At 56.2% G+C, this 14545-nt stretch overlaps 1 protein-coding gene across 5 annotated transcripts; it reads right to left on the bottom strand.

Annotated features, from left to right (window-relative positions):
- Window positions 1–2156: 2156 nt before the first annotated feature.
- Window positions 2157–13656, bottom strand: MRM1 (mitochondrial rRNA methyltransferase 1). Of its 5 annotated transcripts, XR_010723587.1 has the most exons (9): window positions 12718–13424; window positions 11233–11326; window positions 10578–10698; window positions 6852–6971; window positions 5706–6699; window positions 5229–5273; window positions 3281–3546; window positions 2927–2972; window positions 2157–2437 (listed from the first exon to the last, which is right to left on the bottom strand). XR_010723587.1 is itself a non-coding variant. In XM_066201936.1 (5 exons), the coding sequence occupies exons 1-5, from the start codon at window positions 13380–13382 to the stop codon at window positions 6650–6652; spliced, it is 1050 nt and encodes a 349-aa protein (XP_066058033.1). In that variant the 5' UTR covers window positions 13383–13424; the 3' UTR covers window positions 5451–6649. The 5 variants fall into 5 exon arrangements, 1 of the variants encoding a protein (XP_066058033.1); XR_010723588.1 differs by lacking the exon at window positions 2927–2972; XR_010723590.1 differs by lacking the exon at window positions 2157–2437 and having other exon boundaries at window positions 2776–2972; window positions 12718–13656.
- Between the last annotated feature and the right edge of the window lie 889 nt (window positions 13657–14545).

The following is a 14545-nucleotide window of genomic DNA, read 5'->3' as shown; positions in this document are numbered from 1 at the left end:
GGGAGCCTGGAGCTGCTCAGGGAAGCCCGGAGCTCCTGGCCTGGGGGTGTCCCACACTTGGAGGGTTTTGCTGGAGGAGTTCTGGGAGTGCAGCCACAGCCAGGGATGGGGATGGGTGCAGAGAGAGGGATGGGATGGGGTGATGGGATGGGATGGGATGATGGGATGATGGGATGGGATATTGGGATATTGGGATATTGGGATATTGGGATATTGGGATATTGGGATATTGGGATAATGGGATGGGGTATTGGGATATTGGAATGGGATATTGCGATAGTGGGATGGGATATTGGGATGATGGGATGGGAGGATGGGATGGGACGGGATGGGAAGGGATGGGATAATGGGATGATGGGATAATGGGATAATGGGATAATGGGATACTGGGATGGGATAATAGGACGGGATATTGGGATGATGGGATAGTATATTGGGATGGGATGATGGGATAATGGGATATTGGGATAATGGGATGGGATGATGGGATGGGATGATAGGATATTGGGATGATGGGATGGGATATTGGGATATTGGGATGGGATATTGAGATGATGGGATGGGATATTGGGATGGGATATTGGGATGATGGGACGGGATATTGGGGTGGGATATTGGGGTGGGATGACGCCTCCCATGGAATCAGCCGTGCCTAGACCCCACTGAAGGACGCAGGACTCTCAGGCCCGTGCTGGGCGCACACATCCCACTGTCCCTCCCCTGTGCCCCTCCCTGCTCAGGGCACGCTCAGTGCCACCAGGCACAGGCGGAGGCTGGGAATTCCCTCCCGGGCTCACCTCATCCTCATCCCTGGCACGGCCCCGTGCCAGCCCCGTTCCCGGGACACCAGCACTGGCTCAGCCAGGGCTCCTCCCATCCTCATCCTCCCTCTGGGCCACAGGAGAATCCCCTTCCCACCCTCGTGCCAGGAGAGGCTGAGGGCCCTTTCCTCTCCGAAAAGCAAATATTTAGTCTAGATAAACCCCCCCCTTGAGCGTTTTCCCCAGGTAATACTGGTAACTAAAATAATCACATTCGCTTTGCTGGTTTAATTTTATATTTCCATCCCTGCCTTATCTTTTTTTCTGCAAGCATCATTAAACCACACCATAACAAAAATACATGAACTGTTATTCTTTCCAGAGAAGCCATAAACCACCTCAAAGCTTTTTCAAGTTTATTCTTATCTCGTACATCTTCCTCTGGTTCGGGGTTGGTTTTTTTTGTTGTTGGTTTTTTTTTTTTCCCCTTCATGCATTTCAGAAAGGTAGTTTTCCCTAATGTTAAGAATAGTTGCATTGAAAATGAGATGCTGCCTCCGAAAAGCCCCTCTGGAGGATTAAATAAGTAAAATATAGCCAGAAAATAAACTGGAACCTCATTAAAATAATTTTGCAAGGAGAAATGCCGCTCTACAATAGGTTTTCAATATCACTTAGAAAATTCTTCCAGTCATATATATATGTTCTTAATTCAGGACCTTCCATTAAAAAAAGACATTACAGGGGGAAGTGAGAGGCCATTTAGCACCCTTGTTGATATAAAAATGCATATGAGGCAGGGATGCAATCCCCAGCGGAAGGCTTGGGATGCAGTTGGAATGAGCTTGGCTGGGAGGTGCTAATGAGGGCCGGCAAAGCTGCGAGGCAGCACCAACACCTCCTCATCCTGCCGGGAAACTCGGCCGCTCCTGCCTCCCCCTCCCTTTTAATTATTCCACACCTCCTGAGCTCTCCGGGCACTCAAAACCCCGAGGAGGTTTTGTGGCTCCATCCTCAGCAGACGAGGGTGAGGCTGTGCCAGAGCTGGGAGGAAATCTGCCCCGCTCACCCCAAAGTGCTGCCCTGGGATGGAGCTGCTGTGCCAGGAGTGATCCCCAAGCGTGGGAAAAGGGGGGACTGTCCCTGCTGTGGCTCCCTGTCGGGCACGTGGAACAGGTGACACCATCCCAAACTTTGCCCCAAGCGTGGCCCAGGTGTGCTGGAGCCAGGGGATGTGCAGGGTGCGATCACCACATCACTGCCCAGCTCCTGGACCGGGCCAGACTTGACAGGTTTAATTCTGCACCAATTCCCAGCACACCGTCAGGGTTTTAAAGTGTAAAACTCCTGATCCTGGGCCGGGCAATCACTGCTGCTCTGCTCCAAGACGTGCCCAGGAGCCATCACTGACCCGGGAGGGAAAAATTCCTGAGGAGGCTCCTCCGAGTGAGGGCTGGAGCTCTCCACACCAGAGCTGTGGTTACAGCATGAAAAACACTTTTGGATGTCCTGCTTAACAGGAAGGTAAAACGCAGGTGACGCACGGAGGTATCCCCAGTGTACTGAGAAACATTTCATCTCCAAAGGCTCCAAAGAACATCGTTAGTGTAATTACTGTTCCACGGAAAACGTGAGAACTTCAAGCCTCCATCATGTTGAGCTGGGCCTTGACACAGCTGGAACAATGAGAGGGTTATTAGATGATTATTATTTCTAATATATATATATATTGGGTTATTAATAGCTGTCATCTAGGTGGGATGTGAGGAAGAAATCCTCTCCTGTGAGGGTGGTGAGCCTGGCACAGGCTGCCCAGAGCAGCTGTGGCTGCTCCATCCCTGCAGTGTCCAAGGCCAGCCTGGGATAGTGGGAGGTGCCCATGGAACAGTGTGAAATGAGAATTGGTTTTTTTTAGGTCCCTTCCCAACCCAAACCACCCCAGGATCCTGCGGATAACCCCGAGGCTGGAGCCCGAGGAGGTCCAAGGATCCTCCTTGCTGCAGGACCTCCTCTGCCCCAACCAACAGATCCCACAGAGCGTTTGGGCAGGCGGTTTTGTAGAGAATAAATATCACACTTCAATTTCATGGTGACTCAGGGCGGTTTACTGGCAAACACCATGGCTTTTACATGGTTCTACCAATTACTGAGCAATTACATGTAACCTAGATCTGGAGGACACGCGGCAGCCTCGTAATGTATTCCTCTCTCCTGGAAAAGAAGGCAGCAGTTAATAGAAAACACTCTCCTTTTTATTATTATTATTATTATTATTTTAAATTATAAACCCCTCCACAATATTCCTGTGTGACATTATTAAACCTCCACGTCGATATGAAACCCAAAGCAAAGGCTGCCATCCCCATTAACACGTCAGGTGTGGGATGATCGATAAAAATTTACTTTAAACTGCACCATATGTTGCTCCCCACAAAGTTTTATTATTCAGATTCATCGGTTTGTACCTCAAACCCCCCCCTCCCCCCCCGTGCAATTAAATCCCATTTAGCAGCGCTGACCTGCCGGGTTGAACTCGTCGTTCCTGCAGCTGGTTTGGAGGTTTCACAGCACTTTTAAAGAAGGAAAAATGCGAAATGTCTGTGAATGAATGGTGGGGCAATCCCTCCCGTGAGCAGCTCCCGTGCTGGAGCGGGGAGGGAAGGAAAACAAAGGAAAAAAAAAAAATAAACACCAAACGCGAAGAGTGCCAGCACGTTTGAGTGTGTTGTAGCGTATTTGTAAACATCGTTAATCACGGATTAGCAGATGGTGATGTTAATTGCACCTGTGGAAGTAACAAGACCTCAAGGTTGATTACATTTACAAACCGGGATCGGGGCTGCGCCTTCCGGAGGTGCCCCGTGGGCAGCATTCCCAGCTCCAGAAAACTTCCCAGCTCCAGCAGCATTCCCAGTTCCAGCAGCATCCCCAGCTCCAGAAAAATTCCTAGCCCCAACTGCATTCCCAGTTCCAGCAGCATTCCCAGCTCCAGCATTCCCAGTCCCAGCAGCATTCCCAACTCCAGCATTCCCAGCCCCAGCATTCCCAGCTCCAGCAGAATTCCCAGGCTGCTCCCCTCCCCTGCCACCAGCCTGGGCTTTGGAGAGGGAAAGGTGTCCCCTGTGCCAGAGCCATTCCAGCCTCCAAAATATCACTGGGAACCAGCAATGAATTGGGTGGAACGGGATTTTTTCCACTGGTTGGACGGGGTGGAATGGGATTTTTCCGTCCCTTTTTCCACAAAAGGGAAATGTGGGGTAGGAGCGGAGCTGCTCTCCCAGCCAGAGCTCCCCGGGGGGGATTTTGGGAGTCGGGAAGGTTTGTGTTCCCCCCTGGCTGAAGGCAAGGCGGCGACAGCACCGAACTCATCTTCTGAATCAAGGAGGACAAATATTTTGCCACTGTGCTTAGAGACACTTTGATTATTGAGAAATCATCCTGGAAGGGCAATTAGTAAATTTTCAAATCAATTTGGTAAATAAGCCTCTGAAAGGAACCCTGACAAGCAGCAGGGAGGGAAGAATTGACTTTCAAATTACACACACACACACACACACACTTTATTCATATCTAAATATCAAAGAGACTCCGTGTACAAACAGGAGTAATCGGGAAACGTGTTTTGATCTTGCTGATGTACACAAAAAAATGACAATTCATGTCCCCCTTTATGATATAAAGCTGGGAGTTTTTTACAGTTACATTACAGGCACGGTTAGAGTCGAGCTTAAGGCTAAAAAAATAATGAAAGACCATAAAAACTACGTTTTAACATTTAAAAATATCCAGGAAATTAACTGGAGAAGCAGGCAATGATCCAATTAATGGATTGCGTTTATTAGATCGGGGGCAAATGGCACAGCACAGAGCTCCAGCTCCGAAGGTGGGAGAGCGCAGGGGTCCCCATGCTCCTCAGTGTCGGGACAAAGCCTCAGCTCCATCCACGAGCCACTGCAGGTGGATCCCAGTGGAATAAAACGGGGAAATGGGATCAGTGGGAAGGGCAGAGCCACCCAGAGTGGGATCCAGCGCCCTCACAAGCAGCAAGGTCCGAGCTGCAGCCCGAGCTACGCACTCGAATCCTAAAATCCAAGCTCAGGCGAGTCCCCAAAAGCCTCGTGTGATGCCCCAGTGCCAAATCAAGGTGCTCCAGGGATCCAGGAGTGGGGAATTCACAGGGGAGGGGTGATGGCCGAGCAGGAGCTTCTCCTCCCACTCCAAAAGCGTTTTGGGAGCCTTCCAGAAGGCACGGAGCTGCTGCAGGGCTCCCCAGCGGCCTCCTGCTCGGAGGGGCTGAGCAGATGGCCAAGCCCAGCCTGGCAGAGCCCGGCTTGCCCAGCCACACCAAGCCGGGAAATGCCTTCCCACTGCCGGGACCGACCTCAAAAAAAAAGAATCCCAAAAAACCCCAGAAATAAAAAGGGGAGAAACAGCAGATCCTACGAGATGGGCAATAAACACACTTACCCGGAGGTCAGGAACGAAGAAATGGCTTTAGCCCGATCCCTGCTGCTGCAGAGGAAAGGTTCAGTCAGCCAAGAGCTGAAGCCTGGAATGTTTCCTCTGGAAAAGGAGCAAAGCTGAGCCACGGGCACCCTCTGCTGGGGCACCCTCGGCTGCTGAGCAGCTCCACGGGGCTGCTGGAGGGGCCGGCAGCCTTTCCCTTTCAGCTTTGAACCCGGACAAAAGGGCAAACTCAGCCCCCAAAGCACAGCACAAGGCACAGCTCAGGGTTCTTCGTGGATTTGGCTAACAGCCCTGTTTGTATCGTCCTTTCAGAGGGATTTGGGACTCGTCCTTTCGCTCTGGACACAGCTCAGGGGATGTGTCCCCATCCCAGGCACCCACAGAAGGGAGCCCCGGACACCTTTCAGGAGCTGCTGTCCCCATCCCAGGCACCTGCGGTGTCCCCAGTGTCACCTGCCAGACCCTTCCCAGACCCACCCAGGGAACAACACACCCCCACAGCCACAGCCCGAGCTTTACAGACTTCATTTAGCTCAAAGGAAAAGTCCTAATTAGTCACTCAGAGTGATTTACTTATTCATTTGGAAGAGGGGAGGGGGGAAGACCGAGCGGAATTGTTTGAAATTATCCCTAAAGGGCACTGTAAATTAAGTGTTAATGAGGAATCCTATGCAAAGGGCCACGGTAGCTAAATAAAATAATTAAGGTGCTAAGTGATAACATTCTTTGGGCTCTCAGTGATTTAGCCGGGCTGGTTTTTGAAGCAGGATAGTTGCAAAATGAAGGCACCCCAGTGGCACCAGCAGGACAGTGGTCCTGGGGCACCTCAGCTTGGAAAGGAAACTTCCCCCAGAAGGAACCGAGCTCCAGACCCCTCTTCCCACCTGAGGGACTAACCACGCTGTGGGCTTTTTATGGCACAAGATGGATTGATTTGAGTCTACAGCCAATCTTTACCAAAGCTTTATTTCCACGGGCTGCGTTTTCCACCCCGCTCCGGCGGTTTGGCAGCCCTGGGCAGGGCTGCACACCTGTGGGAGCAGCTCCAGCGCTTCCCAAGCACAGCTGGCACTCAGGAGAGGGCACAGGGCACCTCCAGCGGCACTCTTCACCCACAGCCCAAACTGTCCCCACGGTTCAAGGGATGCACAAAGTGCTGGCAGCCATCCCTGGGTGTTCTCCTGGCAAAACTCGCTGCTCCCAGACCTGTCTGCCTTCCCACAGCTGCTCCTCCCAGGTGTTACCTACGACACCAGGTGTCTGCTTTGCGTGTCCCGTCAGGGATCTGGTGCCTTCTGCAGCAGCCAAAAGGCAGCTCAGGTCACTGGGGCTCTCCCTGGAGCTCCCAGTGATGGTGAGACCCTGGGAGGAGCCTTCCCACACCCACACCGAGCAGCTTCCTCCACCAAATACAGAGGATTTCAATCCCCATGCCTCCGTTTCTGGCTGCAGATGGAGTGCAGGAGGATACCTGGAGGAAAGCGAAAATAAATAAATATCAAGGGATTGATTTTTTTCTCCTCCCCTCTCAAACCACAAGAAAACCACCCAGCGGGGCTGGATGTTTGACTGCTCAGGGCAGAGGGGGGGCTTTGGTGCCCTGGTGCTCAGAGCTGCTCTCACCTGCAGCCACAGAGACGTTGAGGGAGTCGATGCCGGGGTGCAGCGCCCTGCCGGGGGGGATGGCCAACATCCTCTGGCACTGCAGCTGAGTCTCCAGGGACAGCCCCTCCCCTTCACTGCCTGCAGGACACACACACTGCTCAGCTCCAGCATTGCCACGTCCTCTCCCCACTGCAGTTCTTGTTTGTGCTCCGTCTCTCCGATGCTCCCTCCCCGAGCTCAGCCACCTCACACAGCAACTGAGCCACCAGAGGGGAGCCAGACACTCCCTTCCCTTCCCTTCCCTTCCCTTCCCTTCCCTTCCCTTCCCTTCCCTTCCCTTCCCTTCCCTTCCCTTCCCTTCCCTTCCCTTCCCTTCCCTTCCCCTCCCCCTTCCTTCCTTCCTTCCTTCCTTCCTTCCTTCCTTCCTTCCTTCCTTCCTTCCTTCCTTCCTTCCTTCCTTCCTTCCTTCCTTCCTTCCTTCCTTCCTTCCTTCCTTCCTTCCTTCCTCCCTCCCTTCCTCCCTCCCTTCCTCCCTCCCTTCCTCCCTCCCTTCCTCCCTTCCTCCCTTCCTTCCTCCCTTCCATCTGTTCTCCAGCACCTGCAGTGTTATTTGAGGAATATCCGTGCACCACAGCTGCCCAGAGCACAGAGATGCCACGGGGGAGCAGCTCCCTGTGGGCTCAGGCTGCTGGCACTGGGACAAGGGGCCACAGGCCAGCCCTGGGCCAGCAAATCCCAAATCCCTGCCGCCAGGGACAGCTCCAGCCTTCCCAGCACACACACAGACACCCACCCAGCACGGCCCGGGTGCAGCTTGTGCATGCAGACAGTTTAACCAGAGGCTTCAATTGATTAGTTGTTAAACCAGCCAGCAGCCCTGATATGTTTGGGCTGATACACTGGTGAAACAGAGTTGAAATCTATCCCGGGTCATTAGCGGTTGTTTGACTTGCGCTGTCACAAAGGGAAATGGAAAGGGAGAGGCTTTAAGCAGTGCTGTGTGCAGACAGGTGAAAACGCAGAGGGCCACGGACCTCCCAGCCCGCCTGGCCCCCCAAAGGATTCTTCCCCGTTGTTATCTGGAGCAGCACAGGCAGCTCCAGGGCTGGCCGGCTCATCCCAAACACCTTTGGCAAACAGCGGCCGCAAAAAACCAGCCAAAGCTCCCCTCCAAGAGCTGTGCCCCACACGGGGCAGGGATGGCACTGCCAGGGCACCCTGAGCCCTCGGACCGCGCAGGGGTGGCACAGGTCATCATCCCCAGCTGGGTTGATTTTTATTCCTCACGTTCCACTGGGCTGATCCAGGATGCACTTTGGGTAAGGAAGAGGATGCTTTGGGTAATGCATCCTGCATCACCTTCCCGGATGGAATGGGTCATGGCAAAAGCTCCTTGGTTGGGGTCAGGGAGGCTCCAGAAGCCCCTATAACCCCATCCGGGGGGGTCTTTCCCTCCTGCTGAAAGCCAGCAGTGCACTCAAGGCCTGGGGGAGTTATCCAAGGCCACAGGGTGACACCAGGCCTCCCGTGGCCCTGCCTGTCCCCTCACCACTGCTCCAGGGACGCTGAAAAAGCCCAGAAAGAGCATCCAGGGAAAGCTGCACACCTCACAGTGGTATCTGCCTCCTGAGCCTCTCAAACCAGCTCCCACGGGACCCTCCAACTGGGACAGCAGCACTGGCTCCTGGAGAGATCCTCTCCTGCCCCTGGCAAGGGTCTTACAACTCCCAGGAAAGGCACCGATTTTGCCTCCAGCTTTTACAAAGCTTTTTATGGCCCTGGCTGCTTAAAATAATTAGGAGCGATAAATTCAGGGCAGGACGACTTGCAGAGTGTGACACAAGGGAGGGAGTATTGACTGGATCAGATTAAATCCTGGTTTAGACTGGTGAACAAAACGCTCCCCACTTCAGATCTTTAACTTTCCACCTCTCAGCTTTGCCCCCTCGCTGACAGAGACCAAAGCCCAGGGCTCGGTGGGAATGATGAAACACATTTCCTGCCCCATTTACAATTAACACCGCTCACGACTGCAGCGTCCAGGGCAGGAAATTCACATCCAGCAGCAGAAAAAATATGCAGAAGGAGCATCTCCATAAAACCACCAGCTCTGTGAAGAGCCTGAAAACCCGAGCTAAAGACTGAAGGTCTAGGAAGAACAAATTACCCAGAAACTCTTCTTCCTCAGCCATCTAAGTGCTCCCAATCTGTTCCTGTGTGCGCCAGGCTCCCAGTCTGAGCTGTCTGTGGCCTCCAGCAATGACTCCAGCGCAGACAACATTAAGCTGGACTGTCCAAATCACTCTCTGCCAAGCCAGCCAGGATGCCAGGAGGGGGAAACTGGAGGCTGCAAATGCTTAACTTACAAGACAATCTGTGTGGTGCCAGGGAGCTCAATCCCAGGCTGAATTATCTCTGCAGCTGCAGGAACGCTCCATATTCAGATCCAGGACGTTTCTCCCAACCAGCCCAGCACCAGACGACCGTAATGTTCAATTTTCTTTTCAGCCAAGAGTTAGTGCTCAGCAGAGAGTTGAAATCATTACTGCTGCGAGGTCCGGGAGCTCTCCTCATGCATCTACCAATCAGCCTCCAATCTCCCCTGACAAAAGGATATTTGGGCTTTTTTTTTGTTGGATTTTTTTTTTTTCCTGGAGAAATCTCTCATAACTCAAGGTAACGACGGCGCTGCCGCTCGCAGCCCCTGCCTGCACCGCCGTCCGTGGGATGCATTTCTTTGTGGGCAATCAGCAGAGCTGCCAGCCTCCCCCCGCTCCCCCCGGAATACAGCTCCACACATCTTGCAGAGACTGCCAGATTTCCGCAGCGTTGTCTTGTCAAGTGTTTCCAGGAGTTCAATAAACATTTTAATTAAAGGGAACGTTCCCCGAGCCAAGGCGGCCCCGGCACGGGGCAGGGTGACAGCCCCTCCCTGGCTCCTGGCCAGCAGCACTCCATTTCCAAGGGGGAAAAAAAAAGCTCCAGGCAGCTCCTGTGCCAGGTGACACGGAGCAGGGACGTGGCACAGCCACACACAGGTGCCTGGAGCTGCAGTTCCTGGGGGAATCTCTTCCTCCAGCTGCCACAAAGCCGCCACTCCCCTCGCCTTCGCCTTCTGGGAGGGCTGCACGAGTCCAAAGTGTGCCTACAGAAGGGGAGAAGGTGGGCAGAATTCCCTGCAGGGATTGTTCAGGGGCTCGGGGAAGTGCTCCAACAGCGAGGAGATTCCTCTGCTCCTGCTCCCCAGCCAGGTGTGCCCTGACTGCTCTCGGGGGTGGCTACAAAGCCCAGCAACGGCCCCTCGTGGCTCTTCCCAGACCAGACATTCCTGGATTTCAAGGGGAAACGTGGCACAGCTCCCGCTGAGCAGCTCTGTGCAGGAAGAGCAAACGCCTCCAGGGCTCTCCCTCACAGCTCGGGGGCTCAGCACCACAGAAAATCCAAACCTGGGGCTCCAGGGCAGCACCAGAACACAGAACACAAAGCAAACACCACACTGTGGCTGCCCTGGCACCAAAACTGCCCCCAGACCCTCCACAGCTGCTGAACCCTCTGTGCACCCACAGACTGCTCCTACCGGGAGCCCCCTCGGCTCCCCCACTCCTCTCAGCCCCTGCTTTGTTCACAGCCAGAACCATTCCATGATTCCCTCTCAGCTCCGCTTTTCCAGGCCTGGAACAAGCCCTGGAGTGAAGCATGCCCCTCACAGCTGCAGCCCCACCCAGCCCACAGCTCTGGAAATACCTATCACCACAATCAGGGGCTTGTCCCACTGGAATTCTGAGCAGTTGACGACAGGAACATCTTCCACATCCTCAGGCCTGCTGACTGTCCCCACCACTTCCCAGCCTTCTGCACTTTTAGCCTGGAGAAGGGAAAGAAATCAAGAACTGTCAAATATTCAAGCTTAAAAAGAAAAGAAGCCATGTATGCAAACTCTCTTTTATTTTAATTTTCAGTTAAGCTGACTGGGGGGTGTTTTTTTGGCACCCCTTAAATTCTTACCTGCAAAGGGCTCCCTCTCACACCTCATTTCACAGGGGAAAATGTAAAACGATTCCCAGCAGCTCCCCCCAGCCCTGGCTCCTGCTCCATTCCCTGCTCCAAAGGCTGCCCAATGCTGCCACCGTGTGCCTGGGCCCCGGGATGCTGCCGCGCCAAACATCCCGAGGAGGAAAGAGACAAACCCCGGCACACTGAGAGCCGCGGGATTCTCCTGGTGCCACCAGCTTCCAGAAAAAACAGCCACCCCCTCTCCCTGCCCGATGGGACGGGGCAGTGCCCAGCACAGACACTGCAAATAACCCGGGGCTCCCCCCGTGCCTCCCCTCTGCGTGGTGCTTGAGTTTTCTTGAAGGAAAGGGGGGAAAAAAAATATATATAAAGTGGCTCGCTGTACCTTCAAAAAGCCCTGCAGATCATCTGTGCTGTACACATCGAACACCTCCATGGTTCCAGCGCTGGCTTTGCTCACCACAGGAGTCAAGGGGCAGCTGCAAGGGGAAAAAAGGATGGAGAAGTGTCACAGGAATCCAGGGGAATTTTTGTTTCTGCTCTTCCTTCTCCTGCCTCTGCAACCCTCCTCCAGATCCCACTTGCTATTAGGGAGGTGTTTTCCTACGGAGAATGGGAGGGCTCAGGAATTAACCCGGGAAATGGGTCACAGGTGGGACAACTGAGACACAGAACGGGTTAAAACATGAGTCTGGGGCGAGCTTGGGATCCCACATCCCACAGCATCAGCATCCCAAACCCTGCTCTACGGATCAGAAATCAGAAATCTACAGCCCCAGAAATCTCTTTAAACAAACAGCTGAGCGACGCAGCCTGGACACCTGTCTGGGAAGGAAAAGAGGGGCTGGAGGAGCCTGTACCTGTCTCCACGGCTCACACCTGTCTCCATGGCTCATACCTGTCCCCGTGTGGTCATACCTGTCCCCGTGGCTCATACCTGTCCCCATGGCTCATACCTGTCCCCGTGGCTCATACCTGTCCCCATGGCTCATACCTGTCCCCGTGGCTCATACCTGTCCCTGTGGCTCACACCTGTCCCCGTGGCTCATACCTGTCCCCGTGGCTCACACCTGTCCCCGTGGCACACACCTGTCCCCATGGCTCACACCTGTCCCCATGGCTCACACCTGTCCCCGTGGCTCATACCTGTCCCCGTGGCTCACACCTGTCCCCGTGGCTCACACCTGTCCCCGTGGCTCACACCTGTCCCCATGGCTCACACCTGTCCCCGTGGCTCATACCTGTCCCCATGGCTCATACCTGTCCCCGTGGCTCATACCTGTCCCCATGGCTCACACCTGTCCCCGTGGCTCACACCTGTCTCCGTGTGGTCATACCTGTCCCCGTGGCTCGTACCTGTCCCCGTGGCTCACACCTGTCCCCGTGGCTCACACCTGTCCCCGTGGCTCATACCTGTCCCCGTGGCTCATACCTGTCCCCGTGGCTCACACCTGTCCCCGTGGCTCACACCTGTCCCCGTGGCTCATACCTGTCCCCGTGGCTCGCACCTGTCCCCGTGGCTCACACCTGTCCCTGTGGCTCACACCTGTCCCCGTGGCTCGCACCTGTCCCCGTGGCTCACACCTGTCCCCGTGGCTCATACCTGTCCCCGTGGCTCACACCTGTCCCCATGGCTCACACCTGTCCCCGTGGCTCATACCTGTCCCCGTGTGGTCATACCTGTCCCCATGGCTCATACCTGTCCCCGTGGCTCACACCTGTCCCCATGGCTCATACCTGTCCCCGTGGCTCGTACCTGTCCCCGTGGCTCACACCTGTCCCCGTGGCTCACACCTGTCCCCGTGGCTCGCACCTGTCCCCGTGGGTCGCACCTGTCCCCGTGGCTCGCACCTGTCCCCGTGGCTCGTACCTGTTCCCGCGGGTGGCCACCACTCTGTCCACGCCGAGGAAGTAGGCTGCCCTCAGCAGAGCCCCCAGGTTCATGGGGTCCTGGATGCGCTCCAGCACCAGCCACAGCGGCCGCCGCCGGCCGCTCTCTGCCGGCCCCGGCCGCGGCTCCTCGGCGTCCCGCAGGCTCCTGAAGGGCAGCGGGGCGGCCTCCAGACACACGCCCTGGTGCGGCCGGCCGCAGCAGAGCGCGTCCAGCGCCCGGCCCGGGACGTGCAGCACGGGCAGCCCGCGGGCCGCGGCCTGCAGCGCCAGCTCTGCCCTCAGCGGCGGCGCGGAGCCGCCGCGGGGCTGCTTCAGGAACAGGCGGAACAGCGCCCGGCGCGCCCGGGACAGCGCCAGCCCGCACGGGGCCAGCCCGAACAGGATCTCCGAGCCTTTAGTCCGCTCCAGGGTCACCGTCTTTCGGTCCGCAGCCTTCCCCCCGCCGGCCCGCGCTAAGTCCTGCTGCGCCCGCCACAGCTCCCGGCCCGTCCGCGACCCCTGCCCGGCCCGCGGGCCCTGCGGGAGGGGAGCGGGGGGATCGCGGCTGCGGGGCGCCCCTTCCTCGGCCCCGCGGCTGCAGCGGAACCGGAGCCCGGCCCGGCACAGCCGCGCGGCCCGCGGCAGCCGCAGGGCCCGCTCCATGGCGGGGAATCCCTGCCCGGGGCGGCGGGACGGGCACGGCGTGAGGGGAACAGCCGGGCCCGCTACCGGGGCTCGGAGCGGGGTTAGCGGGGATCCCGAGGGGCTCGGAGCGGGGTTAGCGGGGATCCCGGCGGGAACAGACCGGGCTTGGCGGGGATCCCGGCTGGGGACGGAGCGGGGCCGGACACGCGGGGGAACGCGCGGACACGGCACGGAGTACGCGGGCACAAGCACGCGCGGGCACCGCTCCGCTTCCGGCGGCCCCGCCCCGGAACCGGCGGGGCGGGGCCATTGGGGGCGGGACCAATCGGGGCGGGGCCGTTCGGGGCGGGGCCATTCGGGGCGGGGCTATCCGGGGCGGGGCTATCCGGGGCGGGGCCATTCGGGGCGGGGCCAACGGGAACGGAGATCCCGGGAATGGGGAGCCCCGTGACCCCGGAGAGACCCCGGGAATGGGGAACAGAGCATCCCACAGACCCAGGACAGACCTCGGGAATGGGGAATCCCAGGGACCCCGGACAGACAATGGAAACTGGGAATGGGGAACGCCAGTGACCCCAGGTACCGGGAACAGACAGGAGCAGAGCATCCCAGAGCCCCTGGACAGATCCCCACAGGTTATTCCCAAGACAACTGGATGCTGCCCAGCTCTGGAAAGAAATTCTGGTTTTCCTCCCAAAGACCCAAAACCGGAAGGATTCTCTCCCCAAACAAAACTCTGGCTGTGAGCAGCAAAAAAGCCGTTCACTTTTAACTACAAAAATTTTAAAAAAACCCACACCACAGACGAACCACGGTGTGCCACTCTTTTTATTCTTTATTTTACAGCTCACAATTAGAAAGCTACTGATAAATTACAGAGTTGACTGATCCTGGCCTTCGAGGGGTTCCAGTGCCTCGGAGTCGTGTCCCATCTGATCCCAGGAAGGTGACGGGAGGTGCCACCAAGGCCACCCCAGGTCACAGAGGCCACCAGGAGCCCTCCCTCCTTCGTGGGGGAGCTTGACAGGCAGCAGGGACGATCCCCTAAAAATCACACTTCAAATGGAAAAACACACTGCACGTCATCTCGAGGTTACTTTAGAGACTTAGAAATGTTCTCGTGGGAAAAAAACCCAAAACTTCCAGGGCTGCAGGGCAGGCAGGTTGTGTGAGCAGGGAGC

This window comes from Chamaea fasciata, unplaced genomic scaffold, assembly GCF_029207755.1.
Source record: "Chamaea fasciata isolate MVZ Bird 193981 ecotype frontalis unplaced genomic scaffold, bChaFas1.0.hap1 SCAF_21, whole genome shotgun sequence".
Taxonomy (NCBI): Eukaryota; Metazoa; Chordata; class Aves; order Passeriformes; family Sylviidae; genus Chamaea; species Chamaea fasciata.
Note: the sequence above shows the minus strand (reverse complement) of the source record. Positions and strands in the feature narration are given on the sequence as shown.

Coding starts and splice junctions, on each gene's coding strand:
- MRM1 (XM_066201936.1), bottom strand. CDS start 13,382: ATGGAGCGGGCCCTGCGGCTGCCGCGGGCCGCGCGGCTGTGCCGGGCC. Junction 10,699..11,232: donor ATCTGCAGGGCTTTTTGAAG/GTACAGCGAGCC, acceptor TCCCTTCTCCAG/GCTAAAAGTGCAGAAGGCTG. Junction 6,972..10,577: donor GCCCCTGATTGTGGTGATAG/GTATTTCCAGAG, acceptor TGTGTCCTGCAG/GCAGTGAAGGGGAGGGGCTG.